Source organism: Mastacembelus armatus, chromosome 18 (assembly GCF_900324485.2).
Source record: "Mastacembelus armatus chromosome 18, fMasArm1.2, whole genome shotgun sequence".
Taxonomy (NCBI): domain Eukaryota; kingdom Metazoa; phylum Chordata; class Actinopteri; order Synbranchiformes; family Mastacembelidae; genus Mastacembelus; species Mastacembelus armatus.
Genome location: NC_046650.1, coordinates 1023877 through 1043430, shown reverse-complemented (window position 1 = coordinate 1043430; position 19554 = coordinate 1023877). Strand labels below are relative to the sequence as shown.

The following is a 19554-nucleotide window of genomic DNA, read 5'->3' as shown; positions in this document are numbered from 1 at the left end:
TTTATTGCGAAATTCATTGCAATTCATTACAAAAATGCATTTAAAAAAAGCCAGACAACTAAATTACTGGTACAGACCTGTGGTCATTAAAGTACCCAAGCAATCAATCCAGAAACATTCCCTCTGTAATAACATTTTATCCCAATTTCATTCCCGCCTAGAATTTTCAATAATTTCAAATTTCTCCAAATTGCAGCTCATTAGCTGTGTGCTTAGAGGAATTAAAATGCTTGGCTGCAGAAGACCTGTCATCATGATTCTTGAAGGATTATGTATTTTCCAAAATACTTGTTTTTAGACTGCACAGGTTTTCAGCACTGTTTTCAGCACCACAGTACATTATGTGCATGATGTGCAGTACAATGGCTAGCATCAAAATGTAAAAACTTTATTGTTTTAAGTTGAATGGCACATTATTTTTACCATGGAAAGCATGCAATGTTGCAGAGGCATGTCAACCATGACAGCCCAACAATCGGCAGTCCCAGCGTCTTCTTCCTCTGTGGAAGGTGCACCAGTGGGGTTGAGGAGATCCTCGAAGTATTCCTTCCACCGTCCAACAATATCCCCAGTTGAGGTCAGCAGCTCCTCACCTCCACTGTAAACAGTGTTGGCACAGCACTGCTTCTCCCTTCTGAGGCGCTGGATGGTTTGCCAGAATTTCTTCGAGACTGACCGATAGTCCTTCACCATGGCCTCACCGAACCCCTTCCATACCCAAGTTATTGCCTCCACCACTGCCCGGGCCGCGACAGTACCTGTCAGTTGCCTCAGGAGTCCCACAAGCTAGTAAAACAATGTCTAAAACAATAATTTCCACCTGATACTTAAGGTCAGATCTGTTTCACTTAAAGAGGGGAAAAATAATATTCAATTTAACATGTAATTTGAATGTAGCATAACATACACCAGCTGGCTTACCTGGGGTTCTTTAACTCTACACAAGGTATTTTAAAAAACTGAGTGAGAAGTTTTATGTATCTGCTAAAAGGGTCACTGACATTAACTAATGCAGCATACACACCACAGGCAGTGATGATAATGAAGATAAAGACTGAGGTGGAAAATTGGTACCAAAAGCATAGTGGCATCATGACTATCATTCATGTATCCCTTAGGTGATCAGCCCTAATGCATTTGTTTAGTTCTTGCATAGTGTGTTCAGCACCACGTGTTGAATTGGAAAGGTGGTCTTGTTCATGTCTTTACATGTGCATGTCTATGTGAATGTGAATGTATGCATATGCCATTTGTGCTGCTTTATGTGCAATTAGGAGTTGTGTCTGGCTTCCTGGATACCGTACATTAAAATCCAGGCAGTACTTCCATGACCGCTTTTATAATGATGGTTACCTTTTGGAATGTTCACTGAAAAAGAAAACAATAGTAGGCACTGAATGAGAGCTTGACCTGCCAGTGAGTGAGCATAAATTAATTTCGGAAGAGAGGAGCTGGGATTCAAATCCCATCACTGCAAAAAAAACATGGTGGTTATGTGTGTCACCAACGTAAAAGCCACTTTAAAACACTGTTGGTAACTGCCACCTGATTCTCACATACACACAGAGGTGGACTACAGCTCTTTGTAGGGACTTTTAAGTCACTCTCTGCAGATCCATGGCAACCACTTGTTGAAGCCTCACTGCTTGTTGCTAAGTGATGGGATGTATTGGACCAGAAAATCCTTTCTATTGACACTCCCTCCACCCCACCCCCCACCCCCCCTCTCCCCACCCACCCACCCCTCCATCCCCATGCCCCATCCCCTACCCACCCATGTACTGCAGCCAAAACAACCCACATATATGCTGCAACTTCCACCAAGTTAGTAAGGGCAAGAAATGTTCATCTGATATTTTCCCAGATTTAACCTGTATTTAACAGAAAGAAAGAAGCGGTAGATTTGCAACTTCTAATAACATCTTAAGTTTTACTTATTCCCTTATATCCCCATGCTAAAGTACTATCTAAGAATGTTTCTATTTACAACCTAGGTTAGGGTTAGAGTTTTTACTCATATGCTTACTTTTTTCAAATCAAAGAGACTTGGTTTATACCACTGACAATGAACGCTTTAAGGAACCTTACTTTATGTCTATATGATCTCACTGGGTCCTTTAAACAGTTCCAGACGATCCTGGGAGCCATAAGGCTCAGAAAGATCCAGAGGTGCTTCCTGGATTTCCTTCATGGTGATTGAATCTAGCTTTGTCCATAGTTTAAGAATGTACTAGTCCTAGTTTACTCACTCCATGCAGAATGTACTGTTGCATCCAGGGTCAAGCCTCATAATTAAATACTAGCTACATTAACTAAAATGTTCCACACCGGTACCAATTAAATGCACTCTCACTCAGATATGTGCTGCGTGGGAAGCATCTGTTCTCCTCCTCCTCCTGTTGATCCCGGTGCCCTCATCTTTTCTCCCGCCATCCCCTCCCCTCACTGACCGATTAGCCAGTGCGGGCTTCTTTTCCATTTCCATGAGAAAAGGCCGCGGTCGGTGAAAGGGTTAAGCCCGAGGACGAACCCCACCCCCCTAAAAGCAGCACTAATTTTCCGCCCGGCGGGAGGGTGGGGGGCAAGAGGAGAGGGAACAAAGGCCCCCGGGGGAGGAGCGGAGACTCCGGCTTTACTATATGCACCTGCGGCCTGAAAAGCCGCGGACAATGCGCCTCCGAAACGGCCAATTACGAACGGGCCATCCACCCGCTTTCTCTGTGGTGAGACGTTGGAGGAGGGGGGACGAGGAAAGTGAATTTTAAAAGAGGGTAAAGATAAGAAAGTAAATAATCGAGCTTTAAATCATTCTAGACAATATAGACCTTCCCCTCCCCATTCGCCCTCACTCATCACTTCGTCCTACCTCGTCGAGGCACCGGTGTTGCCCCGCTAATGTTCACTTCTGTCCAGAGTTTCGAGCATCCCCGGGCAGAGCTGAGGGCCCCGCCTGTGAAGTCGCTGTGATAGTGAAAAAAGATGAATTTTCATTGCTGCTATGTTATTTTCTATAATAATTTGGATGGACGAGGTCATACTTGAATAAACTGAGAAGCAAACGACCAGCATTTCCAATTCACCTGAGTAGAAATGACTACTTAACCAACGGAAAGATTTAATAATAGGTTACTGCCAGAAATAGGCTATCAGAAAAATATATAGCTTTATTGTGACTAAATCAAAGTTACTGTATTTACAGTTGCCTACAAAATATGGAAACGTTAGAATTCTAGTTGTTTGTCATGTTTTTTCACCTTAACACAAGATCCATCTTTTTGCACTTTTTGTGTGTTTTTACTACTGTTCCAGATTGTAACTGATTTCCATTCATTTCTGTAGGACATGGACATCTGTGAGCAGAACACTTGCTTGTGTGTAAAACATTATCATGTCGCAATCTAGACTTTTCCAGTCGACCTGAATTTCCAGTTGTATTTTCCACTGACTGGTAAATATATTTTAATAACCCTACAGCGGATAATGATTTAAATATTTGTTAGTAGTTTGCTAACATTAAAAACCAAAATCTGCAGTATGGTCTGAAAAATGGTCGGTATTGCCTAAATCAAGAGCTTTATAAAATATTTACTGCATGTTTTCAAGGGGATAAAACATACAAAGTGGAAGAAGAGTGGTATGGTCTCTAGCAATATATTCAACCTAAAAGTGCCAAAAAGTACTTAAGAGTCAGTGGCCACTATAATAGGTAGCCTGCACCTAAATTGAATGCAATCCCACAGCACAGCCATAAATTCTACCTTTATAAAAGTTGATGTGCACTTTTAGTTGATATTGTCAGCAAAAATAATTCAGGTAGTTTCAGGATTATTGGTGTCATTTTATTGGACTATTTTACTTGCTGCTTATGTATCCAGAGCAACAACCCCCCACCCACCCCAAAAAAATCATACAGCTGAAATAACACCTCTCTGTGTCATCAAAAACTAAATATTATTTGAATGTATTACAATGGCTGTATTCTATTGAAAAACTAAAATAGCCACTATATATATATATACACATATATATAGAGAGAGAGAGCATAAAACACACACCCACATCAATCATGAAAATGATTTGTACTTTTAATATTGTCATGAATCTCATATCAAAGATTTTTTAAATCAAAAAGAAATCAAGGTTCTTAGTATAAGAACCTAAAAATGTATACATTATTTACATGAAAGCTACATACAGTAATTCTAGAACATGGCAGCATTTATATGCAAGAATTCATTCTAAAAATAGAGATACAAGTCAGTAGAAAAGTTAAGCTTTCAAACATTTGGGGAGCAATGTAAACATTTATGTATTACTTCTATGGAATGGCTCTCCATTTTTCAAAAATACGTCAGACATCCATTTCCAGTGCATGTTCAGTTACTAATCAAATACTTCAAACTGAAGAACTGACCACCAGTCAATACTTTTTTTGTAGGTTGGGAATATGTTTCCTTTCGGTCTATATAGCAGCACTATTAACCAGATAGTAGACTAAACAGACAAATGACATTATCATCATTGTTTGAGAGAACCAGGATTAAAATGTTGATTTCTTATTTTATAAATTTATATGAGTATCCACAGGTAAAGTTATCTGAAAATGTTTAAAAAGAAGCTACGTGTGCTGGAGATTCTGAAACATTCTCTTTAATGCTGATAAAAATAAAACCATTGACAAGTCACCTAAAAACACCTGGAAGGTCATTAGTTAATCCAGTGTACTCGGAAGACATAACTTGTGTGTCTTAAACCACAATATAAAACAAAATAAAATGACTGAAATGTAGCATTTCATATTAATTCACTTAAAGAAAAGCCTAAAAAACAAAACAAAAAAAATACTACTACTGGAAAAGGTCAGTGAACACAGAGTGACCCAAACAATGCATCCAAATATTTACATCAAAGATAAAATCTAAAACTAATAATTGTACTGAATTAAATTGATACAGACAGCATAAAAAGAGTCACAGCTGTTAATGCAGGAGTGTGGTGTGAGTGAAGACACTGGATGTGCTGGATGGGGAACCAGTATGGTTCTAGATTCTAAACACTGCAGATTATAGAAGGATGTGTTATATTAATTTCCTTTTGATGCAGTGCTGATTGTCCAACAGGTGTTTTCCATTCCTTCCAACAGGGTTTCATCAGTCAAAATAAAATATTTAACCAAAGCCAAAGGCACAAAGAGTTTGTATTTTAAATAGCTCTGTTATTCAAGTTGTGCATATACTTCCATTTTCCCCACTGCCACCCAGCTGTGACTGGGTATGATGGAGCTGTCATCAGTGCCAGTGTCACAGGTGTTTAGGGTGATGATCAGGAGTCTTTTGACTTATTATAGATAACTCCTAAAAATATTTTTTAAAAAAAATCAAGTAACATTTCCTAATATGTACAAAACAAACAGGCGTTGCCCCTGTCTTCACTGCATGAGGTCTGATACAGTGGGGGGCAGGAAGGAGTCTCAGCTCTGTATGTGTGCTCTGGGAGAGGGAAACATTTCTTTGAACTGACGAGACACCAAAGAGGTAGGAAAACAGCAGTGATAGAAATGTTTGTGTGTGTCGAATCACAGGCACTGTATGACTACTGAATGCAGGAAAATGTGTTTTTCCTTCACATCTTGTTACACCCAATTCCATCTCTTGTCCAGATAGTTGTGCATCACAACCATCTCTGGTCTTCCCATTTCTCCCACTCCGATTCCTGCTTCGGTCCTAGATGTGTGTGAGTGGAACGGTTCCAGTGAGGTAGTGCTGCTGGACACTGGTGTAGCCCCTCTGTGCTGTCATGGGGTCACTGGCATCCCCTCCTGGTCCAGGAATGTACATGCTGATCATGTCCCTGAGGTCACCCTGCAAAGGCCCTCGGTGGTGGGTTGGTGTTCCTGTTGGAGGCGAGTGGGACACGGGTTCTGCTTTCACCATGGACATGGTGACGGGGCTCGGCTGCTGTGGACTGCTGCTGTATGACATGGGGCTGTGGGTTGGAAAAGACAGTACAAATTAGACGATATCAGATAGTGTGAAACACACACACCCACACAGCCACACAGACAGACACAGACAGACACCTAATTATTTCCCATACTCACGGTAAGGTAGAAAGTTAGACAATGTTTGCACCAGTTAGTCTAAAACCCACATTCACACATGCTACGTTTGTCTCCCAAAAAATGCACAAATGTAGGATACGCAGCAATGTAGCTCTTCTGGTGCCGAACCAGGTTATAACACAAAACACAGGTTTCTGAAGTTTCTTCAAGGCATGTAAATGAGAAGGAGAGTTTGCCATGTATGATCTGTGACATCAATCTACTCTCTTCATCAATCTGAAGAGAGTAAACAACAGAAATTCTGTCTCCAGTGACATTTTGATTAATTTTATCTAATAAAAAAGACAACCAAAGTCTATACCAAAGGGTGGGAAAAGGTTTTGGTAGGGTGGAATGAGAAGGTGGTACACATGGGCCCTTTTAACCAGTAAAAATATAATTCTATAAGTAAATGGGACAAAATATTCAGAAATACAATATATCTATACTTAAATTATATTGATAAACACTTCCCAGACCTTAATTCAATTCAGTTTTCAATTCAGTTTTATTTGTATAGTGCCAAACCAGAATACAATCAGCTCAAGGCAAAATACCATAGAGTTTTAGGGGAGCTAAGACATTATTTATATTTACTAATATTCTCTTTCTCTCTTGTTTTATTAATTGACTGTGTGTGTGTTTTAATAATTACAGTTTTAACACTTAAAAAAATGGATGGGAGCAGCTGGGGGACAAACCCTAATAGGGGGGCAGCTGCCCCCTCCCCTTGCTCCACCATAGATACACCCCCACTTAAAACTAATGGCCTCAGCTTTAACGTCATCCAATTTCACTTATACTTGAGTATGGAACGAGGAAAAAAAAAAAAAAAAAGAGTTGCACTTTCTGCAGTGTAAGGATATTTGGAGTCACATAATTGATTATTGTATAAATACTATTAATAACGAGGATATTTATTTTGCTCTGTAATCTCTGGTTAAATGGTTACTGTTATTGTAAATGTCAGTGAGGCAGAATAGTTGCTTTCAGAGGTTGAGTGAAGTTACACTATTAGTCTGTGCTTCATGATTTTACATGTACTAGATCTACATTTCCACTTGGAGGTTATATTGCAAATATTTTCAGGCAAAACCAACACTTTGAAACACCTCATAGTATTTAAAAAAAAAAAAAAAAAAAAAAAAGGTTGGTCAGCATCCGGGGCAGCCACAACATTGGAAGTCAAGGAATTAGTTCAGACCAAAGCATTAATGATGAGCATGTTGAGATGATGATCGATTAAGAGCAATGGCTGCACATTTGGTCTACAGATCAGTGACAGCCTAGTTTACTATGCTACCTCCAAACTCTGTCTGCCTTCATTCAAGCACTTCCTCAAACATTTCTTTATTTTATATTTAAGGCTCATGTTAGTCTGTCACTGCAATCCACTCCAAAACTGAGAAGAAAACTGTTAGAAATGGGTCATTCTACTGGGACCATGCAATGAGAAACAGAGCCTAAGAGAATGACTCTTGATGTAAAATCTAGATGAAAGAGTAATGTTAAAATCACAAAGATTTCAGAGTATGTTCTTACTTTAAATTTTAAAATAATGTGTTAGACCACAGTTACAGTAAGTCAGTGGGACAGTGTGATGTGAGCCGTCAACGCATTCACATACATCTGAGTCAGTTAATGGGCTCATGGAAATGATGAGATACTGGAATAAATTTCAATATCAATTGTACACTGAAGTACAATTTGTAGTTTACAGGAAACAAGACCTATGACAGGAGGCAAAAAACCCCAGAAGTGAACTGGGGACAATAGTTTTGCAGGAATATGGGATTGTGGGTGTAGGACCACACACAGAGCAGTCCTGCTGCCATCAAGTTTTCCTGATCAACATTCCATGCAGGACCCAGCCCAGAGCAGTATCGCACGCATAACAAGTAGGCAACAGACTGAAGCCTGTTGTTCCATCATGTGCATGTTCCTTACCTATTCTGTACCAACTGAACGCACTTTATCTCAATAATTCCACCTGATTTAAGGCTTTTTTTCCTTTTATGTCAGCTTTTATACAGTTTGAGATACTGAGTAGCTTGAGAGGAGCATTTTACACAATTTGTCATTCCTGTAGTTTTGTACTGTATTCCTCATTCAATCAACACTGACCATTTTCAAACAATTCAGATTGTTGATTTACCAAATCACAGAACTGAATATTTTAGTGTTGTTTTTAAGTACATTTACTGTCCAATACTACTGTCCATAATTTTTTAATGAACTTCTTCACTAGTAAACATATTTGATGTCTGTTGCTGCTTTCTCACTTATCTGAAGTACATTCCTGCCCACTGCCATTTTAAACCATTCACATAATTACATCCCTCCTTCTTGAGGATAAACAACTTGCATCTCTTCAGGACGATAGGAATTCGTACAATTCGATAAAACCGAGTTTAAAAACTACCTGACAAAGTTTGGCAAGTGGATTTGGCCTACAGTGCATGGAGGACTGCCTTATCCCATTGCATATGCCTAACCTTTCATTAGGCATGTTGATATGTTTTGATATTATAAACACACTGATGAAGTTGTGTTAATAGTTGGCTATGTATTTATGTGGTATCATTATCCTTTCTCCAGACAGTGATTAAAACGCCATGGGTATTAATATGCAAACTTCCCCCAACTGTCAGAAAGAATACCATTACCGTGAAAAACTGCCTACACGCCGATGGTTCTCATGATTCCCAAATACACACGTCTCACCTGTATGAGTTGGCTCCGTTCATGTACGTCTGTGCTGCCGTCATCGCAGGCGGGTATTGGAGAGCTGACAGGTCGTACCGGTGCAGCTGCTGCGTGTAACCGAGTGCCTCGCCCTGCATGCCGGCATAGCCCCCGGTGGGGCCCCAGCCGTAACCCTCCATTCTCGGACTCCCACCTTGGCCTTGAGCTGCCGCCAGCAGATTTCCTGCCGCCAGCGGGTACTTGCCCACCTGGGCGTCCTTCTTAAGCAGGGGCTTTGTCTTGCGCCGTGGCTTGTACTTGTAGTCAGGGTACTCCTTCATGTGGACGGCCCGGAGCCGCTTCGCCTCGTCGATGAAAGGCCGCTTCTCGGCGTCAGTCAGGAGTTTCCATTCAGCCCCCAGCCGCTTACTGATTTCAGAGTTGTGCATTTTGGGGTTTTCTTGAGCCATCTTGCGTCTCTGCCCCCTGGACCAGACCATGAAGGCGTTCATGGGCCGCTTGACTTTATCCATGGGGTCACTTCCAGGCGCGCATGTCGTTTTGGAGCTCGGGTGAGAATTGCCGTTGCTGCCCATGTTTGCGGTCATGTTGCCGGTAACCGGTGACATTCCCTGTGTGGCCTGATGAGAAGGAGGCTGGCCGGTCGGCTTCAGCTCGTGTTCCATCATGCTGTACATATTGGAGAGATGTATTAACGTTAAGAAGAGTTAGGTAATAGTTGGAACACTGAAGCGCGCACGCAGCAGCCTTTTGTCGCCTTCCACTTGGCGACTTGTGGCCAGGTTTTCTTACAGGTTTAACCGGGAGCGCCGGGTGTTCCAAATGAATTAATTACTCGCAACACACCCAGGAGACAAAACAGACCGCAACGAACCTCCGGTTATTATTCCTAAACTATAAGTCTGTTTGTGGCACTCATTACTTTGTTACTGAAATACATAGGAAATCAAGCGAATACAGACGCTTCCCGTCAGTGCTGTGAAAGTGATCTCAGCGAAAAACCACTTGTTAGACGGCCAGGTCGTACACTGAACTCATCTGCGTCTTCACTGAACAAGTTTCCCTACACTCGTTCACTCAGTCGCCTTTTGACCAATGAGAGAACAGAATGCTCCTGTTCGTGCGCGTGCATTTGCAACTGAATGGTCTCCGACCGTGCGCGAGACACTTGTTGATGACGGAGGTGGAGATACGATAGGCATTCCAGACAGATGAGTGTCTTAATAATCACCCCATACCAGATTATGTGACTAAAAACAATGGGTCTAAAGTGTAAACATCAGCGCCGACATTAAATTGAGAAGCAGCAATTCTCTAAATGTTTTTTCTGTGCATTTTATTCATTCTGTTCTTCATGAGACGCACAAACATTTCGGAAAAAATAATTATCAACGTTAGCCTACATAGCGTAACAAATTACCCACCGAGTATTTTAACCCTAACCATAGGGTTCTAAATGGGATTTCACTAAACCAACCATGGCTTTGGCATACCGTATGCGGGGTACTTTTTTCGCTGTTTTCTCTTATCCCATTCTCTATGTCATGTCTCCTGTCACCGGTAGGGGCACAAACTCATGAAACACAACTGTAGTGGTTTGAGAGGCTATACTGTCGTTTATGTTGGAGGACGTGTTGTTTTAGGTCTTTTAAGAAGCCTGACCCTCTTTTCAGATGGCCATGAAGACATGGCCCTACACATGGGTTAAAATACAATGGCACACAGAATTACTCTTTTCATGTAGCAGAGTTAACCTGAACTGAAAGAAATATGCTGTGCCTGAGTCTAATAAACTTCATCCAAAGTTGGCTATGATGGTTATATCCTGTTGGCATAACATACGCTATTCATCCTGACAGGTCCGATGCTGCTGATTATGCTATATGATTATATATATGATTATATAGCATAGTCAACAGCATCATTTAATGCCCAAATTATAAAAATAATTCAATTCAATTCAATTCAATTCAATTTTATTTGTATAGCGCCAAATCACAATACAAATCATCTCAAGGCACTTTACAAAAACTAAAACTAAAAACCCAACAATTCCCTTATGAGCAAGCACTTGGCGACAGTGGAGAGGAAAAAACTCCCTTTAACGGAAGAAAAAAAAAAACCTCCAGCAGAACCGGGCTCAGTTTGGGCGGCCATCTGCCTCGACCGGTTGGGGTGAGTGGATAGAGCAGAGAGAAAAGAACAGCAAAAAGAAACAACAAATAGACACTGCAAGTTGGTGGGGCCAGTAACTGCACATCAGCGATAAACAGCTCCAGGACCAGGGACACCTGCAGAAGGTACAGAGAGAGAGAGAGAGAGAGGGAGGGAGAGAGCACAAACTAGGGGAGAGAGAGAGCACAAGGTTAGTAACATTCAATGGTGGAATATACATGAGGTGGGAGAGAAGGGGGGGGGGGGGGGGGGGAGGGTAGGGGAGCTCAGTGCACCGATGGTCCTCGGGCAGTCTAGGCCTATAGCAGCATAACTAACTAAGGGATGGTTCAGGGTTGCCTGAAGCCAGCCCTAACTATATGCTTTGTCAAAGAGGAAGGTTTTAAGTCTAGCCTTAAAAGTACAGAGAGTGTCTGCCTCCTGAACCCAGGCTGAGAGCTGGTTCCACAGGAGAGGAGCTTGATAGCTAAAGGCTCTGCCTCCCATTCTGCTTTTGAGAACTCTGGGAACCACAAGTAGGCCTGCACTCTGAGAGCGAAGTGGTCTATTGGGATAATATGGTACTATGAGGTCTTTAAGGTATGAAGGAGCTTGATTATGAAGGGATTTGTATGTGAGAAGAAGGATTTTAAATTCTATTCTATATTTTACAGGGAGCCAATGAAGAGAAGCCAATATAGGAGAAATATGATCTCTCTTGCTAGTTCCTGTCAGAACTCTGGCTGCGGCATTCTGGATTAATTGGAGGCTTTTTATTAAGATATTAGGACATCCAGATAGTAATGAGTTACAGTAATCTAGCCTTGAGGAAACAAACGCATGGACTAGTTTTTCTGCATCATTTTGAAACAGGATGTTCCTAATTTTGGAAATGTTGCGCAGGTGAAAGAATGCAGTTCTAGAAATTTGTTTTATGTGTGAGTTAAAGGACATGTCCTGGTCAAAAATAACTCCAAGGTTTTTTACAGTAGTGCTGGAGGCCAGGGCTATGCCATCTAGAGTAGCTATAATTTTAGAAAAGTTATTTCTGAGATTTTTAGGCCCAAATATAATGACTTCTGTTTTCTCCGAGTTTAAAAGTAAAAAGTTACTGGTCATCCAAGCCTTTATGTCAGTTAGACAGGCTTGAAGTCTGGTTAACTGATTTGTGTTAACAGGTTTAATAGATAGATATAACTGAGTGTCATCCGCATAGCAGTGGTAATTAATAGAGTGCTTCCTAATGATATATCCTAAAGGAAGCATGTACAGGGTGAACAGAATCGGTCCTAGCACAGAACCTTGTGGAACTCCATAACTAACTTTTGTTCGTGTGGAAGGTTCATCATGGACATGAACAAACTGGAATCTGTCCGATAAATAGGATTGGAACCACTTTAACGCTGTTCCTCTGATACCAATCACATGCTCCAGTCTCTGTAATAAGATGTTGTGGTCAATGGTGTCGAATGCTGCACTAAGGTCTAGGAGGACAAGTATCGAAACAAGTCCATTATCTTATAATTCTTACAACTTTATAAAAAAGATGCAGCGTTTCCTCAGTCCACAATGAAATACTGTGTATTTGTCTGTTTGATCACATACAGGACCTCAGATACTTTTTTTCTAACCATTATTATTAGCTGGGTCATTTTCACCATATCTGTGAATCTACTTTCGAATAATGCACATAAATTTGTAAGGGAAAATGAGCCACCTCCCACCTTCCTCTGTACAATTTATAATACGATATGATGATTGCTATGTAATAATTTTGTTCATTTAGGAATGTGCAATATAAGCACAAAACTGGAATATTTAGAGCACAGGTATCAAACTCCAGTCCTCGAGGGCCACAGTCCTTCTTGGTTTCCAATTATCTCTGTTGTATTCACTGCTGATTACGTGGCTCACGTCTTCAGACAATCAGAAGCTGCAAGGACAGGGATAATTAGAAAACAAGCAGGACAGTGGATTGTTCCCTCTAAACCTGTTTTTACATTTATATATGTATATTATTTCAGTGTTCGAGAGCTCTGTCAGTGGAACAGGGAATTTGAAATTTCAAATTGGGAGAGAATGGGAAAGAAATCACACTGATCACTACGTTGCTGTGCTTAGACAGATATGCTTAACAATATTTTCTCTTGAGTTTCTTCATCTGGAATGCAGGTCCACTAGTCTTGTAAAGATCAACTGACCCCACTCACTGACACACTTGTTCCAACTGGCAACCAACTGTTTGCCAGTTCGTTAGCACTGAGTCTTAGCACACAACCTGCCTCCCAGGCAGTTATCGTAATGCCTGCTAGTCTGCATTACAAGTTGTCCGCTCTTCAATTCAATTCAATTCAATTCAATTCAATTCAATTTTATTTGTATAGCGCCAAATCACAATACAAATGGGGGGGGGGGTGCCAAAAGTACAGAGTGTCTGCCTCCTGAACCCAGGCTGGGAGCTGGTTCCACAGGAGAGGAGCTTGATAGTTCTGCCTCCCATTCTGCTTTTGGAAACTCTGGGAACCACAAGTAGACCTGCACTCTGAGAGCGAAGTGGTCTATTGGGATAATATGGTACTATGAGGTCTTTAAGGTGTGAAGGAGCTTGATCGATCACGACGGGATTTGTATGTGAGAAGAAGGATTTTAAATTCTATTCTGTATGTTACAGGGAGCCAATGAAGAGAAGCCAATATAGGAGAAATATGATCTCTCTTGCTAGTTCCTGTCAGGACTCTGGCTGTGGCATTCTGGATTAACTGGAGGCTTTTTATGGAGATACTGGGACATCCAGATAGTAATGAGTTACAGTAATCTAGCCTTGAGGTAACAAATGCATGGACTAGTTTTTCTGCATCATTTTGAGACAGGATGTTCCTAATTTTGGAAATGTTGCACAGGTGAAAGAATGCAGTTCTAGAGATTTGTTTTATGTGTGAGTTAAAGGACATGTCCTGGTCAAAAATAACTCCATGGTCTCTCACAGTAGTGCTGGAGGCCAGGGCTACGCCATCTAAAGTAGCTATAATTTTAGAAAAGTTATTTCTGAGGTTTTTAGGCCCAAATACAATAACTTCTGTTTTCTCTGAATTTAAAAGTAGAAGGATACTGGTCATCCAGGCCTTTATGTCAGTTAGACAGGCTTGAAGTCTGGTTAACTGGTTTGTGTTAACAGGTTTAATAGATAGATACAACTGAGTGTCATCTGCATAGCAGTGGTAATTAATAGAATGCTTCCTAATGACATATCCTAAAGGAAGCATGTACAGGGTGAACAGAATCGGTCCTAGCACAGAGCCTTGTGAAACTCCATAACTAACCTTTGTTCGTGTGGAAGGTTTATCATGGACATGAACAAACTGGAATCTGTCCGATACATAGGATTGGAACCATTTTAACACTGTTCCTCTGATACCAGTCACATGCTCCAATCTCTGTAATAAGATGTTGTTGTCAATAGTGTCGAATGCAGCACATTCTGTTTTTCCAGGCTAGAAAAAATCCCTCTAAATTTGTGGAACACCACTTCCTTTCCAGCCTCCGTGATGCCTGCTTTAAGGTATGAATATGTAAATTATACCATGGGGCTAATCTCTTCTGATTCACATAACTACTTTTTCAGAGGGGCCACAGTATCAAGCGTTTCACACAGTGATGCTGCAGCACTGTCAACAATATGATCAATTTGGTAGGGAATGGGATTGAGGCAGCTGCCCTCCACTGTGTTCGTACTTGGCATAGATGTAAATAAAGATGGAATCATTTTCTTAAATTTATTAACACCATAGTCAGATAAACATCTGCTGTAGTGGAATTTTCTTCCAAATGCTGCATGATCCATCATCTTAAATTCAAAAGTTATTAAAGAATGAAATGACAAAACAGGATTTTGGGGAAAAACTATTAAATGTTCAATTTCATTTGCTCAGGTTTCAGTAAGACAGAGTAAGTCAATTTGGTAATCAGTTATCAAATCATTTACTAACAGAGATTTAGATGAAAGAGACCTAATATTTAATAATCCACATCTGACTGTTCTGTTTTTCTGTTCAGTAAGAGGAGTGGTCTTAATTTTTATTAGGTTTTTATAAATAACTCGTGTTAACTTCTGATTTATTTGATTTATATGTTCGAGGGGCAGACACATAGAGATTCTATGTGGTATGAGGGGGGCAACGGCTCTTAGGAAACTGCAGAGAGGCGATTTAGACTGAGTCTCTGCGTCCTGGTCCCCGCTCTGGATTGTCAGGCTTTAGGTCGGCTAATAAACTCATCCAAATTTCTAGAGATGAGAGCTGCACCATTCAAAGTGGGATGGATGCCGTCTCTCGCTACCAGACTGGGTTTTCCCCAGAAAGTCGCCCAATTGTCTATGAAGCCCACATCGTTTGCTGGACACCACCTAGACAGCCAGCGACGGAACGACGACATGCGGCTAAACATGTCATCGCTGGTCAGATTGGGGAGGGGTCCAGAGAAAACTACGGAGTCCGACATTAATTTAGCAAAGTTACACACCAACTCAACATTAATTTTAGTGACCTCCGATTGACGTAATCGGGTGTCATTGCTGCCGACGTGAAAAACAATTTTTCCATATTTACGATTAGCCTTAGCCAGCAGCTTCGGATTTGACTCGATGTTGCCCGCTCTGGCCCCAGGAAACATTTGACTATGGTCGCTGGTCGCTCACGTTTCTGACTATGGAATCGCCAATTATCAGAGTCGGTTTCTCAGCGGGTGTGTCACTGAGCGGGGAAAATCTATTAGAAACGTGAACAGGCAGGTGATGAGCCATGGGCTTCTGCTTAGGAGTATATTTCCGTCGGACCGTCACCCAGGCTAATTCTCCGGGCTGCTCCAGAGCTGCCCTTGGACCGCAAACAGACCCTGAGCTCGGTGGCTCCACACCTGCTAACGGGGCTAGGCTAGCTGGCTTTTGTTCAAAGGTGCGGAGCCCCGCTTCCAAATCAGTGATCCTCGCCTCCAAAGCTAGCAGAACCTTACACTTATTACAGGTATCATTATCGCTAAAGGAGGCAGATGAATAACTAAACATGTGGCACACTAGTGATGTGTCATGCGCAAAAGATGCGGCTCTGAGAGCCGATGCTTTGTAGTGAATCAGAAGTGAATCAAAAGGCAAAAAACTGGGAGTCGGCTCGCTCCCAGTTTTTTGCCTTTTGCTGCTTACCTCAGTGCTCAGCCTGAGCTCTGCTGGTCAGCATCGCGGCCAATCAGATGTGAGGATATTGGATCATACAGAGAGGGGGGCGCTAAGAAGTGCCTGCCGCTCCACTGCAAGTTAACTAACTAACTAACAAGTTATCCAACTGTCTGTCAGACAGCGGTGAGGAGAGTGTGTGAGTGCCTCGTGTAGTTGCATATTGAAGCTGTGAGTCTAGTTTTTTGAATGCTACCTTCACTGAGGACATTAATACTGTTTGCTTGAGTTTGGTTCTGTTCTGTGGATTTGTTTGCAGTTTTTTGTTCATTTGTGCAATAAAAATGTTTGATTAAAATATTAAACAAAAGGAAGAACTGTTTTGTAACAGAATAAATGCACAAAATTAGGCAATTATAAGGCTTCTCATAAAAACACTGCACATGAAAGGGTTTTCACCACACATTCATTGTTGCAAAGTTATGGTAAAATAAAGGCCTACAAAAAATCCTAAATTAAGAGCCATTCAGGAGTCGAAAGAGCCTCTTCTTTGGGAGCTGAGCCAAAACAGCCAGCTCTCTGAAAAGAGCGGAACTTCCAATCACTATGGCACACCGAGCAGGAAAGAGAGAGAGAGGGAGAAGCCATGTTACTAGCTAGCTAAGCTAACTGGTAGGCTAATGAGCGCTAAGTCAGGAAATATCAATAACTACTCACTATCAAGCTTGCTGAGCCACCTGCCTGTTTCTTTTATGGCTAATCACTGCCCTGCAGTTCAGACAATTAACACAGTTTGTGCCAGCCTCCACCTGGCTTTTTAGTCTATTAATCTCCAGCCAGCTTTTCCTACAACTAGCATCAGGCCTGAAAGCCTCCAGCAGCCTTTCCTGTCAGGTGTGCAAGTAAGCAGCTGACTTCCCATTTAGCTAACCACCAGTCTTCATCCCAAATGGTTAGGCTTGGATTGCTTCACCTGTTGTCTACTCCCAGATCAGTCAGATTTCAACCTGCACCCCTGCATTCCTATGTGGGTAGCCTCCAGTTTGCTAGAATTCAGCCTGTTTCCCAGTTGCAAGCTTCCAGTTGGGCAGTCATTTGACTGATCCTGCCCATGTGTTGGCTTGCCTTCTGCAAACCCACAGTCACCTATCCTGAATTCCCATTTTCAATAGGAATTCTGCTGTTGGAGCACTCAGAAGTAGAAGACATGGTCCTCTCTGACACAGAATCAGCCTCTGTTCCACAACCATTGGCTGTCTCCATGATACCAAGCCAATTCAATTCAATTCAATTCAATTCAGTTCAATTTTATTTGTATAGCGCCAAATCACAATACAAATCATCTCAAGGCACTTTACAAAAACTAAAACTAAAAACCCAACAATTCCCTTATGAGCAAGCACTTGGCAACAGTGGAGAGGAAAAACTCCCTTTAACGGAAGAAAAAACCTCCAGCAGAACCGGGCTCAGTTTGGGCGGCCATCTGCCTCGACCGGTTGGGGTGAGTAGCCACTGGAGTAGTTGCTGGCTCTCACTGATACCTTTGGTTTCCCACTGCACTCTACTACACTCTGCCTGTACAGCCAGTCTTTGAGTATTGGGTAATAAAGTCAGCAGTGCAAACCAATGCACAAAGTCCCCAACCCTGGTGTCTCTGTCACTGTATACTTAAAATCCTCTTCCATGTAGGGCAGAGGTTGGGCAAATAGTGTTTCTTGCTATCATAAGTCTTGTCAATGTTTTTCCTTGGTTGTCTCTGTAGCTTCCAGTCTCTGTATTCCCTGATTGCTTCCTTGGATGACTGCCTGTGAGTTTTTCCAACTCTGTTATTTCCCTTTCTCTGACAGAAATCAGTCTGCCACTCTGTTTTGACCAGAAATACTTGTCCAGAGGGTTCAAAAGAGTCACCAACTCCCTATTAGATAATTATTTAGTTAGATCATCAAGGCATATTGTTAGAACTGTAACCTGTGTATATATTTGGGGCAGTCACATGATCACCACCTTTGAACTGGTCTGTTGTAATACCATCCTGTCATGGTCAAAACACTGGTTATGTGATTGATGTGACAGCTTGCATCAACAAGAGACATGACACATTCTGTAAGCTGAGGGAAATATTGCAAATTTAACACATACATCCTGCATACTAACTCAATAAAGAACCCTGCTGAAGTAAGAAATTTAGGAAACATGTAAATTTAATTCTTTCTACATTTGAGCATGATGATCAGTTTAAAATGTCCCTCAGCATTGCTTTCACTGTGTTGAAAGACCTCATAGTACCATATTATCCCTGCTCTCAGAGTGCAGGTCTACTTGTGGTTCCCAGAGTTTCCCACAATTTAATGGGAGGCAGAGCTCCTCTCCTGTGGAACCAGCTCCCAGTTTGGGTTCAGGAAGAAGACACTCTCTGTACTTTAAGACTAGACAGGCCTCTCCTCTCCTCTCCTCTCCTCTCCTCTCCTCTCCTCTCCTCTCCTCTCCCCTTCTCTCCTCTCCTCTCCTCTTCTCTCCTCTCCTCTCCTCTCCCCTTCTCTACTCTCCTCACCTCATCTCTCCTCTCTTCTCTCTTCTCCTCTCCCCTTCTCCTCCTCTCCTCATCTCACCTCACCTCTTCTCTCCTCTCCTCGTCTCCCCCCCTTCTCTCCTCTTCTCTCCTCACCTCAACTCTCCTTCTCTCCTCTCCTCACATCATCTCTCCTCGCCTCTCCTCTCTTCTCATCTCCTCTCCTCTTCCCCTCTCCTCTCCTCTCCTCTCCTCCACTCCTCATCTCACCTCACCTCTCCTCTCCTCTCCTCATCCCACCCCCCTTCTCTCCTCTCCTCTCCTCACCTCAACTCTCTTCCTCTCCTCTCCTCTCCTCTCCCCTTCTCTCCTCACCTCATCTCTCCTCCTCTCCTCTCCTCTCACATGCATATTCCACCACTGAATATCAATAACTTTGTGTTCTCTCTCTCTCCCCTAGTTTGTGCTCTCTCCCTCTCTCTCTGTACCTTCTGCATGTGTCTCCGGTCCTGGAGCTGTATATCGCTGATGTGCAGTTAGTAGCCCCACCAACCTGCAGTGTCTATTTGTTGTTTATTGTTGCTGTGCTTTTCTCTCTCCACTATCCACTCGCCCCAACCAGTCGAGGCAGATGGCTGCCCAAACTGAGCGTGGTTGTGCTGGAGGTTTTTTCTTCCGTCAAAGGGAGTTTTTCCTCTCCACTGTCGCCAAGTTCTTGCTCATGAGGGATTTGTTGGGTTATTTGTTTCTGTAAAGTGCCTTGAGATCATTTGTATTGTAATTTGGCGCTATACAGATAAATTGAATTGAATTAAATTAAATGTCAAGTTTACAATATTGCAAATGTTCTTTATGCCCTACTTTGGAGAACATGAAAACTAAACCTGGCATAACTAAGCTTGCCCTTTTACAACAAAACCC

General features: G+C 42.0%; 1 protein-coding gene across 1 annotated transcript; it reads right to left on the bottom strand.

Annotated features, from left to right (window-relative positions):
• Positions 1-4218: 4218 nt before the first annotated feature.
• On the bottom strand, positions 4219-9864 carry sox19b (SRY-box transcription factor 19b). Its single transcript, XM_026292820.1, has 2 exons — positions 8825-9864; positions 4219-5985 (listed from the first exon to the last, which is right to left on the bottom strand). The coding sequence occupies exons 1-2, from the start codon at positions 9481-9483 to the stop codon at positions 5724-5726; spliced, it is 921 nt and encodes a 306-aa protein (XP_026148605.1). The 5' UTR covers positions 9484-9864; the 3' UTR covers positions 4219-5723.
• Between the last annotated feature and the right edge of the window lie 9690 nt (positions 9865-19554).

Excerpts from the sequence above, each read along its gene's own strand:
- sox19b (XM_026292820.1), bottom strand. The coding sequence starts at position 9,483 with ATGTACAGCATGATGGAACACGAGCTGAAGCCGACCGGCCAGCCTCCT. Across the intron at positions 5,986-8,824 it reads AACGGAGCCAACTCATACAG|CCCCATGTCATACAGCAGCA; the intron begins GTGAGACGTGTG and ends TCCAACCCACAG.